The sequence below is a fragment of the Ictidomys tridecemlineatus genome, chromosome 8 (genome assembly GCF_052094955.1).
Source record: "Ictidomys tridecemlineatus isolate mIctTri1 chromosome 8, mIctTri1.hap1, whole genome shotgun sequence".
Taxonomy (NCBI): domain Eukaryota; kingdom Metazoa; phylum Chordata; class Mammalia; order Rodentia; family Sciuridae; genus Ictidomys; species Ictidomys tridecemlineatus.
In genome coordinates, this window is record NC_135484.1 from 52,619,289 (window position 1) to 52,646,220 (window position 26,932).

At 36.6% G+C, this 26,932-nt stretch overlaps 1 protein-coding gene and 1 long non-coding RNA gene across 4 annotated transcripts in view; one reads left to right on the forward strand and one right to left on the reverse strand.

The window, feature by feature from the left end:
• LOC144366121 (uncharacterized) overlaps nt 1–26,932 on the forward strand; it is a 120,626-nt gene that overhangs the window by 41,640 nt on the left and 52,054 nt on the right. The window lies entirely within an intron of this gene.
• Slc16a10 (solute carrier family 16 member 10) overlaps nt 1–26,932 on the reverse strand; it is a 119,165-nt gene that overhangs the window by 28,767 nt on the left and 63,466 nt on the right. For both annotated transcript variants that reach the window (XM_005330169.5, XM_078019483.1), the window contains 2 exons: nt 23,519–23,663; nt 19,081–19,534 (listed from right to left, as the gene is read on the reverse strand). In XM_005330169.5, coding sequence (XP_005330226.2) covers nt 19,081–19,534; nt 23,519–23,663 — 599 coding nt within the window. The remainder of the gene's footprint in view (nt 1–19,080; nt 19,535–23,518; nt 23,664–26,932) is intronic.

A 26,932-nucleotide genomic window follows, 5' to 3' on the forward strand; every position in this document is an offset into this window, starting at 1 on the left:
TCCTCCACCAATTTTAAATTTTTTAGAGATTGGGGCCTACCTTCTAGGGATAATTTTCATGCCTGAGCAAAATGTGCATCATTTCTAAAAACTGCTGAGTGATCTATAAATACTTATTTTTGGCTAACTATAATTTGGAACACATGACAAACTTGCTTCCTCACTAAAATCAGCAGCTCTGCTTTAATTTATTTGTAAGGGATCGGTTTTCTAGCTTTCTCATTTATCAATTATGTTTTCTCTTCCTGCAATGTTCCTATGCTAGCATATTATTTTTAAAAAATTCTTTTAAAAAAAAATAACAGCTTGTTTTGATGAGGGTGTTCTGTAAATATTTAACTTTACCATTAATGAGTCACAAGTGGCCAGAGAAGTAAAAATCCTTATTCATTTCAGTAGGGGAATGCTGGTGAATACTGCCTATGGTGTAAAACTGAAAAATGGGCAAATGTTCACTAACCTGAATAGTCAATTTGCAGCAGATGTTGAGATCTGAAGGGAAATAAATGCAAGGTTAGAAAAGCAAGAAAAGCATAGACGCCATTGAAAAAAAAATCTGGAAGCGGAGACGAAGTGAAAGAGAGATGTCCAATCATTCACTTAACAACCACATGAGAACTGAGCAATACCAGTATATTTTTAGAAAAGTTAAGTAGTTAAAGTATGTGGGAAAACAAAAAAACAAACAATGCTTGGGTGCTATAGCAAAGTATGCAAGAATTTTTCATTCTCAACATGCAGATTTTAATATAATAAATCAGATAAAAATAAGTTGGATAAAAAAAGTCAACTGTTGACTGGCCTTAAAGATAGACCAGAGAAATTCTGTTATAAGCTTCCCAAGGACAATTGGAAGCTATCTTTTTTGTCTTCTAAGTACCTAATTAAATTAGCCCTTAGCACACAGAATGTTTACAGTCACCTCCTCAGAGGCTGTCCCTGACTGCCCAAACTAAAGTTGACTATCATTGTCACCTTCTAACCCATTTTGTTTTCAAAGAAAATATCACTATTTGAAAATGACCTTGTTTACTTACTGATTTCCATGAGAGAAACCACACTTGTCCTCACCAGTGCATCCCCATACCTAGAATGTTCATGGCATACTACAGGTCCTCAGTGAGTATATGTCAAGTGAACAGATCTTGAATCTGCTCAACTAAGTTATAATAGAGAAAGAAACACATAGGTAAGAACATAAAAAGTGACAGAACTGAAAATCTAAATCTACTCTAAGTCTATTCTAATAGTACTTCCACCTCCATAGCAAAGTTAAACCTCTTTGGACCTCAAGGTTCTTATCTATTAATGGAAGAACCAGTATTAGCACTGCTTCCCTCATAAAAGGTACGGTGAGAGTTCAATCAGGAAAAGTATGTGTGAAGTAAATAATCCTTATGTCTTTTGGGAAAGTTTATTGGAAAGGTAATGAATGAATGAAATGAAATGTTTCTAGACGACATGATAAAAAAATTAAAGGAATGTATATAAAGGGTATGAGAGTACACTGTTCATGTGTGTATGAAATACTTCACACACAGTGAAACACAATGGGTAAATAGTTAGATTACAAAACTATAAATACTCTTATAAGCCTACTTTTGAATGAAAAATAGAAAATATTAATTAAAAAGCAATGTATTAGCTTTTATTCAGAATACTAAAACATTCTGTAGAGTTAATTGATAATAGAAGAATAAACTAAAACCAAGAATACAAAGAAGGGAAAAAAGAAAAGCAAAAAGAAAGGGAGAAGGAGGAAAAAGCAAATGTAAACTTTACCTCTAGTATTTAGCCACCAGGCCAAAAACAAAATTAAAATTTTAAGTTTAGCTCTTTTAATCTGGTTGCAATGCAGAGAAGACTGGTATGGCAATTCTTCTAATATATAACTCAATTTTCAATCAATAAAAAATGTACCCAAGGGCTGGGGATGTGGCTCAAGCGGTAGTGTGCTCGCCTGGCATGTGTGCGGCCCGGGTTCAATCGTCAGCACCAGATACAAATAAAGATGTTGTGTCCGCCAAAAACTAAAAAATAAATATTAAAAAATAATAATAATTCTCTCTCTCTAAAAAATAAATGTACCCAAACCTCTGCAACCATTGTCCACAAGGCTGAAATGTAACAGACCCCAAAACTTTGCTCCTATCAGAACCTTAGAGTGAAGAGAAATAGTTCCAGCCCAATATGCAATGAACTTTAGTACTACTATAAGGCTTGAATTCTCGGGGAAAGATTGCCACAAAACAACCTTGATCCTGAGCTCCAAATATATCCAAAGAAAGACAATTTGCAGTTGCTATTGGCAGTTCTTAAGAAGAACTGGACTCTTGTCACAACCTCCTGATTATGTGGACCAGGGTTAGATGAGCAAACAATTTTATTCCTCTAATAATTACATTTCTACAATGCACACATTTACAGTTTTGGCCATAATAAGCTTCTATTTATTTTCCTCAGATATTCTTGGATGTTACATCTGGTCCTACCACTTTTATAACTATGTAGCTTTTGGCAAGCAGTTAAATTTTCTACACCTTAGTTTCTTCTCCTGTTTAAAAAATATATATATGGGCTGGGGTTGTAGCTCAGTGGTTGAGCGCTTGCCTCGCATGCCCTGAGGCACTGGGTTCGATCCTCAGCACATCATAAATAAATAAATAAAGATTAAGGGGGAAAAATTATATATAATAATTAATTAAATGACCTGTATGATCTTTTTCATCTTTTTACTATAACACATTCCTAGCATTTAAATATTTTACTTAAAAATCACTCTCTTAAGAAGACCCGCTTAAACCCTTATATCAGCCTTGCAACACTGAGCTAGTCTTACCACCCCTGGTTCCTCTTTTGAGAAAAGGAAGCAATAACGCTGCCTATTTCACAGGGTAGTCCTGAGACTTCAATGAGAAAGACTGTTGTGGCAGCTTCTTGTGAGCCAAATGTTAATAAAAATGCGGGAACACAATAAACTTCTGTTTAAAATAAACTTTGTGGTTTGAAGTAAACCCTTGCTCCATGGCACTGACAATTGGACATGCAGAATCTTAAACTGTGTTCCAAAACCTGGCTGCTGCAGCTGTTCTTGCCATGCTATGCCAAGAATCAGTTCAATCTGGCATGGCTACAAAGACAGCTAGATTGCCTAACTGTCCATGTTTACAATTTTGCACCTCCAAATCGTACTTTTTTCCAATGTGTTATGGGGGAATATAGACTTTGTGGTTACAAAAGAGCTGCCAGTGGTTAGAGATGGGTGGGAAGGCAGATGGCACAACAGGGAGGACAAGGGAGAAAGGCATAAGGGAAAATAGACTACAACGGGCAGCCAGGGATATGGAATCCTTGCATTTTCTTTGGGTATTTGACTCTTCCCGACAGCACAACTACGTGGCAAGGCCGGTTTCCCTAAAGTCCCATAATCCTCAGAGTGATTATCAGAGCTTCTCCAAAAGATGCCCTGAAATTGGAGATGAGGTTAAACCAGCACAAATGTACTCCTGATGGATCAGACAACTCTGTCACAGAGCTACCTGGTAAGTCAGGCAAAAGCCAATGTCCAAGTATAGTTTTACAAGGAAGCTGTTCAAATTAAGATTTCTATATCTATTCCTCCATTGCACAATTCATTTTTACTTGATATAAAAATCATAAAAGGACCTCTACTCATTAGTATAATTTAGGTTCCTCAAACTTGAACAAACTTTAATACTACTATAAGGATTTGAGGAATAAGTAAGTATCCATATTACAAATGAAATTAGGTATCATTCAAAAACATGCTACATTTTATCAAACAAAGCCTGAGATACTTAAATACAAAACAAAACCGAGAGACTTCTGCATTAACAAGAGGGAAGAAATAGTTTCCTATGTTCCAACACCTTAGGGCCCTCTTGGGAGACTAATAATTCATCAGTGGCCTCAGAGTTTCCATGTGACTCTAAAAATTGAAGCAATTTACTTTTTTCCATTTTTCTATCATAATCATATACAGTATGTATTCGCTATAAATCTGTATATTTTATTCAACTATGCTCAACATTTATTATAGAAAACATAATTGAACATAAAACTCTATACGGCCTATGTTCCACTTGCCACAGATTATGAAAACTAACTTTCTATGGCCACAATTTTCTTAGGAACAATGCACTAGAGATCAAAAGAGAACATGTGGAGGCTGGAAATAAGAGGTCACATGATATCCTCTTATTCCCATTACAGCAGAACAAGAGCTGGTTTTCCTAGCTGTAAAGTATGCTGAGTGCTGGGACAGCTCAGCATTGCCTCTGTTCTTAGTTTTGAAAGAACTGAAGAGAAATTTGCAAGGCAAATTTGCTAGGGCCACTATGGCTGAAAATAGCAGCATCCCCCTCCATCTCTGAGTTGACTAGATGAAGCAATTGGTTCCAATTAGTTATACAATTAGTCTGCTGAAGCATCAGCAGACTCCTTCATAAAAAGAACATGGGATTTACCATGTGTCTGAGACATGTGAAAATCTAGCTCTGAGCATAAGTCAATGAGTGAACGTGAACAAGCACAGTTTCATCAGAGAATCACTTCCTTAACTCTGTTATTTATCATATGTTGAGAGCCACAGCCAAAGGGGCCCCAGCAAACTTCCAGCTGCCAGCAAGCTTCAGACTGCCCCAGCAACATCTAGCTGATTGGCTCCTCTGCGGTGATGTTCATTGGGCTGTTTCCCTGCCCTTCAGACTGCCAGCTGATGATTGGCTCACAGCTGCCCCAGCAACATCTAGCTGATTGGCTCCTCCACGGAGCTGCTCATTGGGTGACTTCTTTGGCTCTGCCCACGCAACCCAGCCAATCGGCCTCAAGAGGAGGAGGATTGTGGGAGGTTGAGAGGCTGGTGTGGGGGAGAGAGGCTGGTGGAAGCCGGTGGTGGCAGTTGGGCTCTGAGGGTTTTTCCCTGGAGCTGTTTTGTTTGGCGTTTGTAGTTCTAAAAATAAAGTTAGTTTCTTTTTGACAAGTGGCTCCTGATTTGTGCCAAGCCAGACTTCGGCATTTGGTGGCTCGCACGGGGAGCAACTGAGGGTAAGTAAACTGCTCGCCCCTGAGGGCAGGGCGAGAGGATGGGGAGCCATTCTAAGTCTCCTCTTTTGTTTTGCTTCGTTTTTGTTTTAACTTTCCTGTCCCTGGAGATGAGTAAGAGGGAAGAAAAACCACTCACATCTGAGGAAAAACTATTTGCGTCTGAGGAACAGATAGGGAGAAAGGACGGATGGACATGTCAGGAGGATAGAAAGGCTGATATAATGATTTTGTGTGGTTCCATTTTTATTGGATTCTGTCTCGGTTTTATTTGCTGTTATCTTGCTGGGTTGTATTATAGTAGAAATACGGGATCAGCAATTAGTAAAAAACAAACCGAAAGACTGTTAAGTAAATTGTTAAAGGAAGGAAGCTTCCCAGTAAAATCAAGAGCAGTCAGGGCATACGTTGATATAATACAAGAATATAGCCCATGGCTTTTTAAGGAGGAGTTGTTAGATATATCACAATGGAACCATCATGGTGAAGATTTAAAAAGAATAGAAAAGAACAACCCAGGGACTCTGCCAGTTGGCACATTGTCATTGTGGACGTTGGTATCTAGTTTGCTTAGTCCAAAGCCTTCAGTTCAGACAGAGGTAGAGGAAGAAGAAGACATATTGATTCAAGTAGAAGAGGAAGTCTCTCAAGTTAGTCAGACAGAGGAAAAGATTCAAGTAAAAGCTCGAGCTAGTCAGAAAGAGGAAAAGATTCAAGTAAAAGAGAAGGTCTTTCGAGATAGTGAGACAGAGGAAGGAAGTTTAGAGCAGAAAAATCTATCAGGGGAAAAGTTAAAACAGGTGACTGCTAATAAGACCCTTTTGTTAGAGAGCGTAAGTGTCCAACCAACAGCACCGCCTCTACAGGAGACTGCTACTAACAGCACTCTATCACCAGAGGGCATAAGTGTCCAATCAACAGCACCACCTCCATATGCTAAGAGACTCCCAACCCCCGCAGTTGATAGTTTGGATCCTGAGACAGGATCTCAAGTATGCCCTGTATTTGAGGTAGGAGGGCAGCGAACTTACCAGGGTTTAAATTTCAAATCAGTGAAGGAGCTAAAAGAGGCTGTAGCAACCTATGGTCCTCAAGCACCCTTCACTGTAAGCTTGGTCGAATCCATTACCAACTTAAGCATGACGCCAGCAGATTGGGCTAGTTTGTGTAAAGCTGTGCTAAATGGAGGACAATACCTGTTATGGAAGGTTGCCAATGAGGAATTTTGCAAGGAGACGGCTAGTCGAAATGCAGCAGCTGGTTATCCTCAGAGAAATCTAGATATGTTGTTAGGAAAGGGACCTTATGAGGATCGGCAGCAACAACTTGCATATGATCCTGGTGTATATTTACAAATTGCTGTAGATGCAGTTAGGGCATGGAAGTCTTTACAAGAACCTGGAGGTTTACAAGGTCAATTATCTAAGATAATACAAGGAGCTAATGAACCTTACGCTGAATTTGTAGATAGGCTTATTCAAACAGCTACCAGAGTTTTTGGGAATACAGAACAAGCAATGCCATTTATAAAACAACTGGCTTATGACCAAGCGAATCGTTGGTGTAGAGATATCATTAGACCATGGAAACATGAAGATTTAAACACATATATTAAATTATGTAGAGACATTAATGAACAAGGGCAAATTGTGGCAGCTGCAGTAAAACAAGCTTTAGATGCCAGAGACATTAATGAACAAGGGCAAATTGTGGCAGCTGCAGTAAAACAGGCTTTAGATGCCAGAGACATTAATGAACAAGGGCAAATTGTGGCAGCTGCAGTAAAACAGGTTTTAGATGCCAGAGACATTAATGAACAAGGGCAAATTGTGGCAGCTGCAGTAAAACAGGCTTTAGATGCCAGGCCAAGAACATGCTACAATTGTCAACAAACAGGACATTTTAAAAGGAATTGCCCCATAGGAGGAGGGTTTAACAAAACTAGGTATCAAACAAGTAGAATACCGGGTATTTGCCCACGATGCCGTAGAGGGAGACATTGGGCTAATGAATGCCGTTCTCAAACCACCATAGAGGGTACTCCATTATATTGGGCTAATGAATACCGTCCTCAAACCACCATAGAGGGTACTCCATTATCAAAAAACGAACAAGGACAAGGTGTTTATCCACAATATCGTGGACAAAGGCATCGGGCTCCGTTGCCAAAAAATGGACAGGGGGCCCCAATGCTCCGGGGCCCCAAACCACAAATATACGGAGCACTGGAGGAACCCAGCAACCCCAGCAACCCCATCAGGGTAGTGCCCAGCACATCAGATCCCTCATCAGACAAACCAGAGGGAGCGCAGGGTTGGACATCTGCGCCTCCACCAAATCAGTACTAACTCCAGAGATGGGAGTTCAAATCATTCCCACAGGGGTAAAAGGACCTCTTCCCAAAGGAACAGTAGGCTTATTATTGGGACGCAGCTCTTCTACTCTAAAAGGACTTTTGATAAGTCCTGGGGTAATTGATTCCAATTATGAAGGTGAAATAAAAATTATAGCCAGTTCTCCAAAGGGTATATCAGTAATTTCACCAGGAGATAGAATAGCACAGTTACTAATAATACCAAGCCTACATGATAAATTTTCCAGTCATGTTGTAGAAAGAGGTTCCAAGGGATTAGGCTCCACAGGTGTAGATTGGGCTATGCTTTCTTTAAATTTAGATTCTCGCCCCATGCTAAAACTAAATATTCAAGGACATGAATTTAATGGGCTACTGGATACAGGTGCAGATCTTAGCATCATCTCTCGTCAAGAATGGCCAAAACATTGGCCATTACAACAAGCCACTCAATCGCTTCGAGGCCTAGGAGTGGCGACTAATCCCGATAGAAGTGCAATGCTATTAGATTGGAAGGATCCTGAAGGATGTGAAGGAACTATACAGCCATATGTATTGGATCATCTTCCCGTAAATTTATGGGGACGAGATGTCTTAGATCAATTAGGTTTGACATTAACAAATAATATCAATCAAAATGCACCCACTATTATGGCTAAACAAGGTTTTAGGAAAGGAAAAAGATTAGAAAGACAAGAACAATGTATAGCAGCACCAATACAAATAGATCAAGGAACAGACAGACATGGGTTGGATTTTCACAAAGGGCCACTGAGACAATAAAAATTACATGGAAATCAGAAAGGCCAGTATGGGTTCCTCAGTGGCCCTTGACTAAAGAAAAGACACAAGTAGCCCATGATCTGGTCAAACAACAATTAGCGGAAGGACATATACAACCTTCTGTATCTCCCCATAATACTCCCATTTTTGTCATCAAAAAGAAATCTGGTAAATAGAGATTACTGCAAGATTTAAGAGCCATTAACAATGAAATGGTCATTATGGGACCTGCTCAATCGGGGATTCCTCAATTGTCTGCTTTGCCAAAAACCTGGTATGTTTTAGTTATAGATATTAAAGATTGTTTTTTTTCAATTCCAATTCATCCTGAGGATAGTCCACGTTTTGCATTTACTATCCCTGCACTAAATCATGAAGGTCCTGATCAGAGATATGAATGGAAAGTACTCCCTCAAGGGATGGCTAACAGTCCAACTATGTGTCAAATTTATGTTAACAAAGTAATCCAGCCACTTAGAAATCAAAATCCTGAACTACAAATATTTCATTATATGGATGATGTATTATTAGCACACAAAGCTAAAAACACATTGCTAGAATGTTATGCCACACTTACAAACTTATTAAAAAATTATAATCTAGAGATAGCAATAGATAAAGTACAATTAAATTTTCCAATTAATTATTTAGGAGTTCTATTATCCTCAACCATGGTCCGTCCACCAAAAATTCAAATACGAGTAGATCAACTCAAATCACTTAATGACTTTCAAAAGTTATTAGGAGACATAAATTGGATAAGGCCTTATCTAGGTATTCCAACAGGAGAATTGGGACCTTTATTTGATATCCTAAAAGGTCCATCAGATCCAAATTCACCCCGAATGTTAACGCCTGAAGCAAGAAAGGCATTAAAAATCATTGAAACATATATGGAAAATATGCATTTGGATAGAATTGATATAAGTTTGCCTTTATTATTTATTGTATTACCAACAAAAAATATTCCTACAGGAGTATTTTGGCAAGAAGGTCCATTATTATGGATACATTTATCTTATTCTCCTAACACTATTCTTACTAGATATCCTGAGGCTGTAGGACAATTAATACTCAAAGGAATAAAAACAGCAAAGGCAGTGTTTGGAATTTCTCCCCATAAAATTATTACTCCATATACTATGAATCAAATTGATGAATTAGCTAATGAGTTAAATACTTGGGCAATAATAATGTGCAAATCTAATGTTTCATTTGATAACCACTTACCATCTAATCCTTTATTGTCTTTTTGGTCATTGCATCCTGTAATTTTTCCAAAAATGACAAGAAAAACACCTATCATGAATGCTCCAAATATATTCACTGATGGGTCAAATAATGGTACAGCAGCAATAGTTACACCTGATCAAACTTTTACATTTTTAGTACCCAAACAATCAGCTCAAAAGGTAGAGCTTAATGCAGTATTACAAACTTTTGTGATGTTTAAAGATTCTGTATTTAATTTATTTTCTGATAGCCAGTATATAGTTAATGCTATAGTATCCCTTGAAGATGCTGGTAGAATTTCCCCTTCTTCTACTGTTTTCTCTTTGTTTTCCACTATACAAAGTTTAATCTGGGACAGAAAAGATCCATTCTTTATAGGACATATCAGGGCACATACAGGATTGCCTGGAGCCCTTAGTTTAGGCAATGATTTAGCAGATAAAACTACACGTGACATACATATTTTCTCTGTACTAGAAGAAGCTATAAATTTTCATGAAAGATTCCATGTCAATGCTAATACTTTACAAAAGCGTTTTAAAATAACTAAGGAACAAGCTAGACAAATAATAAAACAATGTCAAAATTGTGTGACCTTTTTACCACAAGTTAATCTTGGAGTCAATCCTAGAGGATTGATGCCTAACCATATTTGGCAGATGGACGTCACACACTTGCCAGAATTTGGAAAATTAAAATATTTGCATGTTACAGTTGATACTTCTTCTGGATTTTTGATGGGCTCCCTTCATGCCGGCGAAAAAACTAAAGATGTTATAGCTCATTGCTTACAAAATTTTGCCACTGTGGGCATTCCAAAACAGTTAAAAACAGATAATGCCCCTGGTTATACGTCTACTTCTTTTAAACAATTTTGCTCATCATTTGGCATTACTCATATAACAGGAATCCCATACAATCCACAGGGTCAAGGCATAGTTGAAAGAGCTCATCAAACTATTAAAATGTACTTATTAAAGCAAAAAGATGGAATTGGGAAGGGGTATATATTCCCCAAAGATAAACTTAAAATAACCCTTTTTACTCTAAACTTTTTAAATTTGGATTCATCAGGACTTAGTGCTGCAGAAAGGCATATGTGTCCAAAAAATGTACATAAGCCCAAGGTACTTTGGAAAGATATTCTAACAGGACAATGGAAAGGTCCTGACCCAGTAATTGTCTGGAATCGGGGGTCTGTTTGTGTGTTTCCACAGGAAGAACAGCAGCCGATTTGGATTCCAGAGAGATTAACCAAGGTTCTGACCCAGAACAGCAGCCGATTTGGATTCCAGAGAGATTAACCAAGGTTCTGACCCAGTGATTGTCTGGAGTCGGGGGCCTGTTTGTGTGTTTCCACAGGGAGAACAGCAGCTGATTTGGATTCCGGAGAGATTAACTAAAATCCTGACCCAGTGATTGTCTGGAGTCGGGGGTCTGTTTTTGTGTTTCCACAGAGAGAACAGCAGCCGATTTGGATTCCAGAGAGATTAACTAAAGCGATTTCTACAGACCAAAAAGAAGATGATTTAGCTCAAATCCATAATAGCTGATATCCAAAACTCCAATTTGGCTATCCTTACATCTGCGACAGAACCAGGATGCTTTTTTCAATATCTATTTTATTATTGCCCTTTCCCATATCATGAAGTTCTATTTTATTTTTTTGAGCTCATACAGACCTAGGTTAATGTTTTGCTGATCAGTTCTATTTTTTTTTGACTATAGAGTTTTTAAACATTGCAATAGAGATTTTACCTGTAAAAAGTTATAAGGCCTTTACTATTGTGTTATGTGTTGTATGTATTATATTATGTGTGCACACTTGTGTTTTGTGTTATATGTTTGAATGTACGTATGTCCAATGTACATATTTCTATATATCATATATGATGAGCGCTCATGAAAAGATGGATCCAAATATTTTTTTTTTATTCACGTGATTTAAATGGTTTAATTTAAATTGGGTAAATAACTGTTAAGAATTGTTTTAATATGTAAACAAAAAGGAGGTTAACAGATCTGTTTGTTTACTCTCACCTTTAGTTTTCATTATATTTAATAATTCTCTTCACTATAATATAAATTGTTAAGAAAATTGTTTTCTTTTAAGAAAATTGTTTTCTTTTAGTGCCTTCTGGAATGTTACCTAATTTTTTCTTTAGCCATTATTGCCAGAATTTCTATCTTCATCCCAGTGCCGATGAAGATAATATAAATTGTTAAGAAAATTGTTTTCTTTTAGTGTCTTCTGGAATGTTACCTAATTTTTTCTTTAGTCATTATTGCCAGAATTCCTATCTTCATCCCTGTGCCGGTGAAGACAAAGATAAAACTAATCTACAGTTTCTGCAATAGCCATCACTGAACTGCTTACAGAACTTGCACTGAACTGCTTACAGAACTATGTGTCATTTGTATGCATTGTGAACTATCTGTTGGTGCAGCGACTTGTGGTAGTGTTGGGGTATTTTTGCTGATGATATCATCGGTGGTACAATTTTCCCAAAAGGAGCCGTCAATTGACTTGGTATATCTTCCTCCCTTCTGCTTGTCATGATCATTCAGCTAAAATTTGGGGGTCAACAGAGGTGAGGCAAAGAACCTCACCCCCCCCCCCGCTGAGACCTCTCCACAGGTGTGGCTGTACTGGACCGGTAGTCAATGACGGGTAAGATCCAATTACAATGGTACCAACCTAAGACAGGAGGCTGACGCCCTGAGGTCAGCTCATCCGAAGACGGGTAAGGACCATATGTATTGGACAACCTAAGGCAGGCACGGTCCATAAGCCACATGCTTGTTGTTTAAACAGAGAGGGGGAGATGTTGAGAGCCACAGCCAAAGGGGCCCCAGCAAACTTCCAGCTGCCAGCAAGCTTCAGACTGCCCCAGCAACATCTAGCTGATTGGCTCCTCTGCGGTGATGTTCATTGGGCTGTTTCCCTGCCCTTCAGACTGCCAGCTGATGATTGGCTCACAGCTGCCCCAGCAACATCTAGCTGATTGGCTCCTCCACGGAGCTGCTCATTGGGTGACTTCTTTGGCTCTGCCCACGCAACCCAGCCAATCGGCCTCAAGAGGAGGAGGATTGTGGGAGGTTGAGAGGCTGGTGTGGGGGAGAGAGGCTGGTGGAAGCCGGTGGTGGCAGTTGGGCTCTGAGGGTTTTTCCCTGGAGCTGTTTTGTTTGGCGTTTGTAGTTCTAAAAATAAAGTTAGTTTCTTTTTGACAAGTGGCTCCTGATTTGTGCCAAGCCAGACTTCGGCAATCATACTTATTATATTCATCTTTGTGATGGTTTGTGAGATTTTGTGAAAATGCTTAATACATAATCCATTCTTGGCAAATGTTACCTGAATCTCCCTCTAACAAAGCCATGAAGGGAGGAACATTTGTTTGCTATTCTTATTTGCATGGCTTAGCACCTGAGCATGGGCTGGAGCAGTATTTCTGCTGAGACCACAGAGTGAACATAGGGACTCTGGCTTGGGGAGTTTCTAGGCTACATTCGCAGTGTTGACCACTAACAGCATTTGGCATTATGCAAAGCTAAAAAATATCTTTTAAGGTACTACATGCCCCTATTTATTGGTGTGTCTGCCTCAAAAGTTCATTTCTAGTTTAAAATGCAACTTTTCAGTAACAAGGGAACTTGGAGTCCACTTAATTGCCATGGTAGCAAGCAAGTGATTTGCCATTAATCTTACACAGGTAAACAGGATCTCTCTATTTCTTCCCCCACCCTCTCCAGTTTTATTACATAAGGAATATATTACAAAGGGAAATGGATTTTCTCTAAGAGTATTGAACTAATTTTTTAAAATTTTTAAAAAATTTGTTTTAATGAGTTATATATGACAGTAGAATGCATTTTGACATATTGTACACAAATGGAGCACAACTTCTCATTCCTCTGGCTGTACATGGTGCAGAGTCACACCAGTAGTGTAATCATACATGAATAATAATATCTGTCTCATTCTACTGTCCTTCCCATCATCACAGCCCCTCCTCTCACCTCACTCCCTTCTAAAGAATCCAAGTTTCTTCATTCTTCCCTACCCCCGTGCCCACTATGGATCAGCATCTGCTTATCAAAGAAATCACTCAGACTTTGGATTTTGGGGATTGGCTTCTTTCACTTAGCATGATATTCTCTAGTTCCATTCATTTACCTGCAAATGCCATAATTTCATCCTTCTTTAAGGCTGAGTAATATTCCATTGTTTATATGTACCACATTTTCTTTATCCATTCTTCTGTTGAAAGGCATCTAGGTTGGTTCCACAGTTTAGCTATCAAAGTTTCTTTTGAGAACTGTCTGTCACAAAGCCAACCCACTTATATTTTATCAGATTTTTTTCCTTTAAAAAACAAAACAAGCTAATTCAGCACAATTCACAATAGCTAGACTGTGGAACCAACCCCGATGCCCTTCAGTACATGAATGGATAAAAAAAATGGGGCATTTATCCACAATGGAATATTACTCAGCACTAAAAAATAACAAAATCATGGCATTTGCAGGGAAATGGATGGCATTAGAGCAGATTATGCTAAGTGAAGCTAGCCAATCCCTAAAAAACAAATGCAGAATGTCTTCTTTGATATAAGGGGGGTGAATCAAAACAGAGCAGGAAGGAAGAGCATGAGAAGAAGATTACCATTAATCAAGAGGTGTGTGGGAATGGGAGAGAGAAGGGGAATTGCATGGAAGATGGTAGGAGACTCTCATTGTTATGCAAAATTACATATAAGATGGTGTGAGGGGGAAGAAAAAAGAGAGAGAAACTTGTCACAGTAGATTGGGTAGAAAGAGGTGATGGGAGGAGTGGGGAGGGGAGGGAGGGGAAGGAAGGACAGCAGAATACAATAGACACTAGTATGGCCCTACGTATATACGTGGCTGTATAACCAATGTGATCCTGCAATCTATACATGTGGAAAAATAAGATTACGTACCCCATTTGAATCAAATGTATGATATGTCAAGATCATTATAATGTTTTGAGCAACTAATAAAAAATTAAATAAAAAATAACAAAAAAAATATATATTTATGAAATAAATATATGTAAAATAAATTAAAAACCCAGTAATAATGTACTTCCTCATGAATAATTTGCATTAAGGTCCTCATTAAAGATAATATGAAGCCATTAAAAAAAACAAGCTAATCAATACTATATCACAGATTTCAACATATGGTTCTATTTCTAGATAGAGAAATATGCAGGTTTAAAGCTTAACAATTAAAATTCAACCCAATGATATGTTATAGAGTCAAAGAACACAGGTAGTAAATAGCTGATTTTCAAGGTGAGCAGCACTTCAGAGATGTGAAGACAACTAAAACTAAATCATCATTCTCGTAGGAGGATGGAGCATTTGGTGTCACTGAGAAAAGTCACATCACCATTGTCATTCTTAGGCACTTATCACCATCTGCCTGATGTGACCCTCTGTTCAGTACTTCACCAAGACATGCAGGCCTGAGGTCAGACTGTTGCTTTAAGTCCTGCATCCTGTTCTTCTCATACACACCACCAAAGACAAGGTTGCTTCAAAGAAATAGTGACTTCTATTTATATTATAATTTCAGCATTGGCATATAAAGCTGTGGGTCAATGCAAAACACACCAACTGTCCCTTCCCATCAACAGACAGCATTAGTGGTTACTTGATTATTCTGAGGTTTGCTGATTTGAGCTTAATTGTTAAATGTTGCATGAACATGAATATACTATCATGTCCTGTAAGAAAAAAATGTAAAAAAAAATAATTACACCATGAGTTCAAAGATTAAAATGCTGAGATACAGCTGGGCATGGTAGTGCACACCTGTCATCCCCGTGACTTGAAAGCTGAGGCAGGAAGATCACAAGTTTGAGGCCAGCCTCAGCAACTTAACAAAGCCCTAAACAACTTAGCAAGACCATGTCTCAAAAACAAAATTTTAATTAAAATAAAATAAAATGGTGAGAAAATAAATACCACATATATTTGTTATTTTAGGCTTATTTATAATATATTTAGTCATTGAACAAATATTTGAGCACCTTCTGTGTGCTAGGTCTATCACTGAACAAAATAGAGCTTCTTCCCCTCATTGTAGATTTTACACACACACACACACACACACACACACACACACACACACACACAAAGATAGAAATCAATAGTCATTATAAATAAATTATAAATGTTAGAAGTGCTATGAAAGAAAAAAAGATATGTGAAGGGTTTTGGGAATGCTGAGAAGAAGAGAGAAGGAGGAGTTTTAATGAGATGGTCAGGGAGAGCCTAATTAGAAGAGCAGGATGAGGAGCAGGAGCTCAGTGAGCAAGAGAGACCTGGATAAGATAGGAAATCAGAGACGTAGGAGAAGCCAGATCATGGAGGACCTTGTGGATCACTCTAAGGACATTAGTCTCTAAAACTGAGGGTTTCCATCAGGCTGGGGATATAGCTCAGTTGGTAAAGTGCTTGCCTTGTTTCCACAGTGTCCTAGGTTCGATCCTCAGAATCACCAAAAAAAAAAAAAAAAAGGAAGGAAGGAAGGAAGGAAGGAGAAAAGAAAAGAAAGAAAGAAAGAAAAACCCTGAGTATTTCCTCATTTCCACTGAAGAACTCTGAGCAGAGTGACATGCTTGGAAAGAGTGTCTGTGCTTCTTTATGGAGAACAGACTGCAGGGGACAGGGAAGGAAAGGGAGCCCAGATAGGACGCTACTAGAGGATCCCCAGGATAGGGGATAGTGGCCTGGACCAAGGCATTGGTAGTTAGAATAGTGAGAGGTGGCCAAATCCTGGATATGGATCTGAAAGGAAGGTCACCAAGACTTTCTGACTGGATCAGGGTTATGGAATGAAAGAAAGAGGAGCTAAGGATGACTCCAAGGTTTGGGGTCTGGTCAACTAGAAGGATGGAATACCGTCTTCTGAGAGGAAGATGGCTGGGGGAGATGAAGTTTCTGATGGTATATTCAGGATTTTAGGGTTGGATATGTTAAGTCTGAAACACCTAGCAGTCATCCAAGTGGAGATATTAGGTAAGCCGTTGGATATACAACTCTAGTGAAAAAATTAGGAGAGGTTTAGGCTAGAAATATAAGTCTGGAGTCTCTGATATATATATATTTATATATGATGTTTGAACTCAAGAGACTGGAATAAAGCTACCAGTGGCATAACAAAAAACAAAGAACAAGGAGCAATCCTAAGACATGCTGATATTCAGTGGGTAGGGGGAAAAGAAGGAGCCAGCAAAGAAACTGAGAAGGAGTGATGGGGAGATAGGAGAAAAACCATGAGACTCTCACGTTCCTGGAAGTGAAGTGAAGGATAAATAGGAGCTATAAGAAGTTAGCCCAGAAGACACAACACTCAAGCAAATGGGCAACTCACAAAAAAAAAAAAAAAAAAAAATGGAAGCAAATGCTAATAGGAATGGTTGTTTAGAAAGTTAGACCTTACCGAAACTGAACCATACCCTTACAATGAGATTATGAGTGGGTAAGCCTAAAAGAGAGGTCATTTGACAGCATCCAGGAATCAATGAGTCTTTGTTTTTAAAAGTCAACTACAAAAAGACAAAATATGCAACAGTACTTTGAGAACAAGCATGTACAGTCTCTCTCAAATCATCATATACAGCCTAGCAGGTAAAAATCACAGAATTTATAACAAAGCATGAGAGCACTTCAAAGACCTAAATTGAAAAATTAAGTCCCTAATAGATAAAAGATCCAGTTGTAACATAAGACCTCATGCTCATAGCCCAACTCCAATGCTATGAAGCTTTTCTAACTACTTTACCAAATGGCAATCATCTTTCTTCTCTGAATCTTCTATACCTTCCTTTAAAACCACAAAATAAAATCATATTGTCATACATTTTAAAAACTCCCATTTTTATGCCAAAACTAGGATAGATATTTCACATATATTTTTTCTAATCCTCATAGCAACTCTGTAAAACTGAGTTTATCTCTATTTTGTAGATGAGGAAATATGCTTAGAGAGGATACCAAAAATTATACAACTAGTTAGGGACAAAAACCAAGATTTAAGTCCAGATCTGTCTTACTTCAGAATCTTCACTTTTAGCCCACTCTATAATACTGCCTTTTACCTAAAAGTACCACACTAATAACCATCAGTCACTGTTCCTGTGACGTTGAGTATATTTAATCTTTTAGCACCTTAGTCTCCCCATCCATGAAATGAGGATACATACATTGCCTTGCTGTGAAGACTGAAGAAGAGGATGTATGTAAAAGTGTTCTATAAACCATTACAGTTATTGTTATTATATTTACTAGGTTTTATGCTCCTTTGGAACAAGTTCATATATGTTTATGTGTGTCACCTTCAAAGGTCAATAAAGGACTTAATATGAATTGAACATGATCTACTCATTTTTGGAAGGATTCGAATATCTTTTCCTCATCTAAGGAAAAAAACTGTCATCCCATTCCATGAAGCCAGGGTTAAGTACCCATAATCCAAACCTTCAATTATAACAAAGTAATACACTCAGTGCATCCACCAAAGACAAGATTTAAATAGCCTGCAAGGCATTTATTTAGTAGTCTGGTATTTCCACTATAAAGTGGCTTTCAATGACAAAACAGTGTAACAAAGAGAAAATTCCAAATGACAAATGTCAGTGTTTTTTAAGAAATCATGCCAGGAAAGAGAAGAGCAAGGGGAAAAGACAAAGTTTATTAACAGAGTTAACAACCCTTTGTGTTTCACACACCATCTGATTTACCACCTCCTGATACAAATAGTATCTCTAACATAGTGTAACTCATCATCCACTATGTAGTAGAATACAAGCTAGAAAAGACCCAAGTTCACAAATGTAGTATATACATAGAACTAGTGTCAATTTGTTTATCATTTAATCATCTATGTAGATCTGCAAATACCTTTCAACCACAAACAGTAAGAAAAAAAGAAACATACTAAGCACTTTCAAGCAAATTTTGCCAAGGGAAAATATTTTCAACACTGCTTATTCTTGTTTTAGTATTAAAAGGCTAAATTTTGCTTTGAAATAAACATAAACATTATAATCTGCTTGAGCACTTGAAACTCTAATTTCCAAGGAAACTCTAGCTCTCTTCCCTCATTTACAACTTGCTTAATGTTTCAAATACTCCTCTGAATAGAATTCCCATTTTCCAAGTGTCCCACAAGTGAATATAATGCTTCATGTCAAATTCATTGGCTTTTTTGCACATCTTCTAATTTCTACACTCTTCTGGTAAAAATAATTTATTAATGTTGGCAAAATCATTACATGAGCTATGTCCCCCATTACGATTAGCAAGCTACCTCTAGAAAAAGTGATCTACCAAATGTGTTTTATATTGATTATATAATTGCGTAAAATTTTAGTCTTCTTTTTTGTTTTTGTTTGTTTGGGTTTGGAATTTTTTAATATACCAAAGCACACCATGAAACAAACTTGGTTTAATGGTCCAATGGATGAGCTGACCCTGTCTTGAGAGACCCTATTTTCAAGAGTCCCTGAATTAGAACCAGGACAACTTCAACCTGATCTATTTTGCTCTTTTAAGAAGTTTTCCTGTGTGAAATGATAAAAGCTGTTAGCAGCAGAGCCAAAGATGTATACTCACCAAGTGAACATAAGGCACAAAATATCCAAAAAGTGCAAGTGGTATTCCAACTGCCCACACTGCGTAAGCAGTCACCTTGAAGATTCCAAAATTGAAAAATTTTTTTGGAGGACTGAACTTTCTCCTGGAAAAGAGGGAGAATCTGCTGCTTTTACTCTCTTTATCTTTGGCACTGGAGGCAAGAGGTCGGTAAGTAAAGCCAGCCAGAAAGAGAACAAACATGAAGATGCAGAGGACCCTCAGTGTGTTAGAGAGGCCCACGCTGCCAATCAAAACCCTTAAAAGCAAAGGCAGCAAAATTGTGAAGACACTGCTGCCGGCAGTGACAATGCCATTCACCAGTCCAAGACGCTTCTTGAAATAGTGTCCCAAAATGACCAATGAAGGCTGGTATGCAAAGGAGCAGCCGCAGGCAAATATGATTCCATAGGTAAGGTACAGAGGCTCGATGGAACTGTATAAAGACGAAAAAGATGGAAAGCAGCTTTAATTAATTTTATCATGTGCTTGGTAGAATAAAACCTTATAGTAAAAGTAGGTTTTATTTAACCAACATATTTTCTACAAATAAAAATTGACCAAAAAAAAAGGGGAAGGAAAACCTTAATAAATCCAGAATGTAGCTAAAAATATTTTAAGTTAATCTGAATATGTGAAAAATGACGGTTAAGGTCATCAGTAACTTTGGTCCCTCTTCCTTTTCCATGGATTTCTGGAATTGTGTTCCCTACAGCTCAAAAATAAAGGTTGGTGACAGGAAAGGTCTTGTAAAATTGACAGTAATTAAAATAAAAAAAAATCTTATCTCAATAAAACTTTTAAATTAGCATTTTTAATTGTGAAAACTCATTATTTCATGGAGTTTTCCCAGGTATTTGCTAAGAAATCTAGTAAAAGAAAAGGCTGCATTTGATATTGTCTTCCCAAGGTTATGTCAAGAACATTTGCACAGAAGAACAGTTGTGTCTCATTTTTGCTGGCCTAAGGGCTGTAGAACAACCTTCGCCCTGTGTTGCACTGTTCCCAACATTGTGCAAGATAACAAGAAATCATATTCTGATTTCAGGAAGGCTGAATTAAATGTGTCCATTAGTGATCCTGGTTTGTGAGCCTTAAGGCCATGGACATCTCAAAAGAAAAATAAATGATTAAAGAACTTTATAGTTTAACCAAATAATTATACATTTCTTAGAAAGACAAAGGATCATATAATTACATGTTTTGGAACAATTAAGATAAGTAGTAAAAGAAAACTAGATTTTTTTTTTTAAAAAGTCTAATTCAAAAGGCTATCAGTAGTAAAGGCAAACAATTTATTAGAAGCTAAGATAGATAAAGTTGGTTAATAATTAAATTTTGGACAATAATGCTAGTCTACCAATATGCTGAGGTAATCACAAGGAGCTCTAGAATCTAATAAAATTAAGGCCTGTTAGCAATTCTCTCTGAGATGCCCTTCTCCCTCAATTAAACTGCAGCTAAGCACTATCTTCAAACTAGGCTCTGGAGTCACTAATGGCTTTCCTACATTTATCTCTCCTCACTCTCATCACCTTCTACTCAATCTCTATTCTACATTCAACAAATATTACGCAGCTACTAGGTACCAGGCACCTGGTGGAAAAAATATATTAAACATTTGGTTCTTCCTTCAAGCTACTCATAGTAGGCTAAGTTAAAAAATAAATAAAAAATAAAAAATACATCTACCCTAAGAATACAGAACAAAATATCAAACAATACTTTATTCTGCATCAAATTTTCCATAGAAGCAGTTTTTTAGATCATTGTAACTTCTTAAATTGTCAAATTTTAAAAGCAATTTTTAAGCAAATAACCTAAAACTACTATTAAACATTTTTCTGCTTCCTTCAAAGTATATATTAAAAATAGTATTGCTAGGTGTGGTAGGACATTATAAGAGAAGAGAAGAGAAGAGAAGAGAAGAGAAGAGAAGAGAAGAGAAGAGAAGAGAAGAGAAGAGAAGAGAAGAGAAGAGAAAAGAAGCGACTCAGGAGACTGAGAGAGGCAGTAGGGTCACAAGTTGGAGGTCAGTGTCAGAAATTTAGCAAAACCATGTCTCAAATTAAAAAACAAAAACAAAAAAACTAAAGGGCTGGGGATGGAACTCAATGGTAAGGCACTCCTAGGTCAAATCCTCAGTACCAAAAAAAGGAAATAGTATCATTATGAACATCAACTATTATGTATTGTACATATTGTATTGCAGTTATACAGTATTATAATGCTGTCAGTTATAAAACCAGATAACCAAGTATATAAATCAGAAACATTCTTTTAAGCATTATTTATTTTATTTATTTTTATTTTCTTCAGTGCTAGGGGTTGAATGCAGGGCCTCATATGTACTAGGCAAGTACTCTACCATGAAGCTGTATCTCCAGCCCTACAACACTAAATACTAAGCACTTGTACAATTAGTCTCGACTCTTTCCTTCAAAATGAAGTACATGAGCCCTTGTGATGGCACTTTCACTGATGCTGAGCCTTTTTTTAACTTTATTTCTAGATATTAATCTTAATAATAAATAACTCAAGTTGTTGAAGTTTAACAACTGAGTAAGTACAATATAAATCACAGCTATGTGCAAACGGATTCAGAAAAGGGGCCTCTGATGAGATCCAAGATGCTGGAGGCTTTCCTGAGAAGGCAGAACTGAAACCAGAGGAAGAGTGCTTCTACTGTTTGATACTTAGAATTTATACATGTTTCCCTTGTTCCTGTTTATTGCTCTAAAATTTGGTAGCCTTTAACCAGCAGGTTAAATAACAAAATTAAATAAAATGTGAGGACATTACATGGGTCAATCTGATTTCAAAATTTTGCTTCTCTTGGTCAGGGAGGAAAGTAGGAGAAGAGAAGAGATGAACTGGGTGACAACATAAAATATATTTCAGAATTTTTATTTCCCAAACTTTAAAAAAAAAAAAAAACAACTTTGAAAAATAATGCTTGTTTGTGTTTTGTCTACCAAAATGGGAAAGTAACAGGTTATACAGGTTTCTACCTCTCAATCCTCTCTCCCCCAAAGCCTGAGTATTGATACACTCAGCAGGTGGTAGAGCCACAGTGATAGATAATGGGTAACTGGAGGTTTCGGATCAAAGAAGTGATCTGATAAGGCCTACTAACACATGTTATATTGTTGTCAAAAAAGAACTAAAAATAAATGATCTCACAGAATTGACTAAACAATATCTTATTTCAGACAAAACTTTTTTTTCTTTAAAATGAAGTTTAGAAGAAAGAAATCATAAAAGCAATTTAGAGATACAATATCTATTTTCTACTCAATATAATTTTTTTAAATCTAAATAAAATTTTAAGTTAGGTAAAAGAAGTATAAAAGAGGCTCATTTTTAAATTTGAGGGACAGGTGTGTGTGTGGTTGAGGATAAAATGAGAATTCAGTTGGCTGAATACTAAATACTTTTAAATAAACATGGCAAGAAATGCAAGTTTGACTTTTTCCCCTTAATGACCACAATCATGTTTTTCAACTAAAGCAGCCTGAAGATAGGTAGGGAAGAGAAAGAGGCAGGAAGTGAAGATAAAAGTAAAGATAAACCACTAAAGTACAGAGAATGGAAATAATCTTAAGAAGTTTTCTTGTTAATCAGTTCCTGTTAGCCAGAGCTACAAATTAAGCCAGAGTTTTTCCTGAGGATTATTCTAACCGTGCAAGGGAATTACTAGGACAACTGGAGTTTTGGCTAAACCCATTGGCTCTACGAGCTTAGTATCTTTTCAGTACCCTCCATCTTTTTTCTAATAGACACAGGGAAAGTACTTTGACATTAAGGTTCATTCTAAGGTGTACTTAACTACTTCATTTTGTCATGATATTCAAACATTTTAACATATTCTTACAGGCAGGATTCTCTACCCAGGTTGGAATTAATCTTTAAATTTAATTTTTAAAATTTAATCTTTAAAAAATGTGGGGAAAAAAATTAAAAAAAAAAATAAAAAATGTGGGGAAAAGTCTTATTCATATTAATAAACATATTTTCCTATCGGGCTGATGAACAACCTCTTTAAAATACCACTTATTGTACCCCTCAGGCCTCAGATGGGGGTGACCTTAAACTCATTGTTTCAGATAACTAACAACTATAACTTATTTGCTTTAGAATTTCTATGTGAATAGGAAAAAAAAAAAAGGAGAAATATTTTTCTTGGCTCCAAAGAACACCTTATCCTGACTGACATAGACATCTTATTTAGGCATCGAAAACAAAAGCATTCAAATTCTCAAGATCTGATTTGCTGATATGAGCAAAATTTCAATTTGTAAGTCCTACTGCTTAATATTTTAAGCAAGGAAAAAGGGATCACTCCTTGTAAAGTTCCTAAAAGAAAACTTCAGATATTTAACAGTTTTTCAAAAGCAGCATGAAGAAATCAAGTCCTTACCTTACAAAAGAACTGGACATGAGTCCAACAAATCCAACAGCAGCACCCATGACAGCTGTTTTCCGACAGCCAAATATGTCTGTGAAGACACTGGCTATGGGGCAGCAAAAGAAAATCATTCCCATAGAGAGGGAACTTACCCATGCTGTAAAAGATGGAAAAAGAAAGACATTATGACATGGTAAATTATATTTGTACTTATTCCTCAGAATATAATACACATTTAGAAAAATATTCATGCAAAAAGTTATTGTTCACACTGATGAATAGGGGTAAAGATAGAATAAATTAACAACTATAGCTCAAAGCAATATTATAATTAGTCTAGCAATTATGTTTAATTGAATACTTGAAAAGTTTGTACTTGTAAGTAAATTTAAACATTCCCCTAAGATCCAATCTATCTTAATATCTCTCTGTGACTTTAATCTATGGAAAGATATTTATCTAAAGAAAATCAAGTGATATGTTTAGGAATGTGTTCCTAAGTGGTCAAATTGCAAAGAAATGACTACTGAAATCAGGACAGTGGTTAAATTTCATAACTATTTAAAGGATCCACTCATTTGAACCCAGCTATTAAGGGGAGATCATTTGCATAGGGCCTGGGCTTAGTTCCTTTACTAAGGAAACTGATACACTAGTAGATGGCTTTTTATTTGAATAATAGTTACTGGGTATTCACTTCATTTATAAAACTAAGCATATGATTTATCTTCTTTTCTGAAAGTATGTTATCTTTTACAATAAAAAAGAAGAATCCGAAGTCATAGCTTCTGGTTCTGATTTATGAAAATCCAAAACAAGAAAACCAAAAAGGAAGAAAAATAAATATTAAGTACAAATAATTATAATTTTGGGCTGGGGATGTGGCTCAAGCGGTAGCGAGCTCGCCTGGCATGCGTGCAGCCCAGGTTCAATCCTCAGCACCACATACAAACAAAGATGCTGTGTACAACGAAAACAAACAAAAAAAAATTAAATAATATAATTCTCACTCAAAAAAAATAATAATAATTATAATTTTGTGCCAAAGAAATCAGTGATCTCGCAGAATAATCAGTGCTAAGTCAAATCTCCAACTCTGAAACTATAACATGTCCTTGGGCAAGCCACTTCTCCTCTGATTCTGTTTTCTTTTCTTTTCTTTTTTTTTTATTGTTGGTCGTTCAAAACATTACACAGTTCTTAATACATCATATTTCACAGTTTGATTCAAGCGGGTTATGAACTCCCAACTTTACCCCGCTGTTTTCTTATCTTAAAATGGATCAAATACATACCTCTCCAGAATTATTAAGGATAAGAAAAAGTATACCTAAACCTCAGTATCTGGCATATGAGCTATATATATATATATATTTTTTTTTTCTCCCCTTGAGGTGCTGGGGATTGAACTCAGAAACTTCACACACTGGGCAAGCACACCACCACTTAAATATACCGCCAGTCCACATTAGCGCTTAATAATTTAAAATTTTAATAACAACAAATTTCCTATAAAATGAAGTAGATGATCTCTACTGATGTACTCAGTTCTAAAATTTTCCTCATATATTTCTCTATTTTCATAACAGATAAAGAAAGCCAAACCTATCTAATAAGCTTTATTTTTTATCTTATTTATTTATTTATTTATTTTTGGTGGTGCTGGGGATTGAACCCAGGGTCTTTTGCATGTGAGGCAAGGTTTAAATCCTAGCTTTACCATAGTAATAATTTCATTTGCTTCTTTGCCTTCTTGCATTTTAAATTATTTTTAATTACATAAACAGTATTTTAATCATCTATATTTCTATTTCTTTTATTCCCTTACAAGAAATAAGAGTTCATTCTAAAAATGCAATGAAGAGGCGGGGCAAACAGTGCCATCTTGATTTAGAATGTTGGTATTGGGGATTCAACAGAGGGAGGTTAATTGACCAAATAAGTTGGCATAACCCAACCCCACACTTGCAGAGCCTCCCAGTATGGATCTCCTTGAGAAGACGTATTATTTTTTAAGTCTAATCTCTTATATAAAAATTATACTAATCTGAAATAATTTAATCCTATTCAGAAAGTTTAGTAATTTATGTTTAAGAAACAATCTAATATTAAGACTAGGTAGATTTAGGGAAAAAATCCTAACATCTTCTTTTACATATAAGCACTTTTATAAAAAATTATTTTTTAGTTGTAGTTGGACACAATACCTTTATTTATTTTTATGTGGTGCTGAGGATCAAACCCAAGGCCTCGCACATGCTAGGCGAGCACTGTACCGCTGAGCCACAATCCTAGCCCTAGATATAAGCTTTTAAAAAAATTTTTTTTAACTTATTCTTTTTAGTTGTACATGACAGAAGTACGTATTTTGACATATAGTACATACATGGAATATAACTTCCCATTTTTGTGATTGTACATGATGTGGAGTTTCATTGTATTCATGTATGAACATAGGAAAGTAATGTTTGATTTATTCTACGGTCTTTTCCTAATCCCATCCTCCCTAAAATTATTCTTGCCAGGGCCTTTGGTCACAACAGTGAAAAAGCTGACTAAAACACAGACCATCTTTTTTTCTGTTCCATTCTCACTGTATGGCCGAGGGAGGATGCAAATCATTCAAAGTAAGATTAGGTTTCCTATTTAAGGAGATTTTTCTTGCATACTACTAAAACAAAAGGGTTGTAATTATGCAAAAGTAAATTACTACAAGGGCAAAGTGTACAACTAAAAGGGAAGATTTACTGTAGTTAAAGATATATTTATCAATATTCTTTTGGCTTTTTTGATGGTCTCAACTTGCATTTCCACTCAGTCTTGGCCTCTTGTAAGATTCCTTTGCTCTGTAGTAACACAACATCATTCTAACAGCTTTAAATGAAATTAAATGAAAAAATAGATAAATTTTCATAAAATTATTTTTAAAATAATTAAATGAAAAAATACATAAAGTACTGGGATTACAGGCATGTTTCACTATGCCTGGCTATTTTATTAATTTTTAACTTTTTTATCTATTTGATAATATTTTTTTCCTTTTTTTCTATCAGTGTTGCAGTTGTTATTTTATTTTTACTGTATTTCTATAATTGGTTTGATTTTATGTTATTGTTGTTAATGCCATTTCTTTTCTGCTTTCTAAGCAGCAGTGCTGAGAAAGTTTAGTACCTGGAACATTTTTGGTGGGTTTAACCGCTGAGCTACACCCCCGGGTCCAGTTGAGAGAAATTGTGCCTTATTACAACCATACCCTAGTCCTACTCAAGCCTTGGCAGATAGTTGAATTTAAAAGATAGATAAGGAAGATAAAAGCCCCTTGATGATGACCTGGGCCCAAAAAGACACAGCTAGGGAGAGCCTGAAGCCCCACTTGGACTCTGACTCCTGTAGCAATAGCAGAGAGAAATAACTCAGTGTGGAATC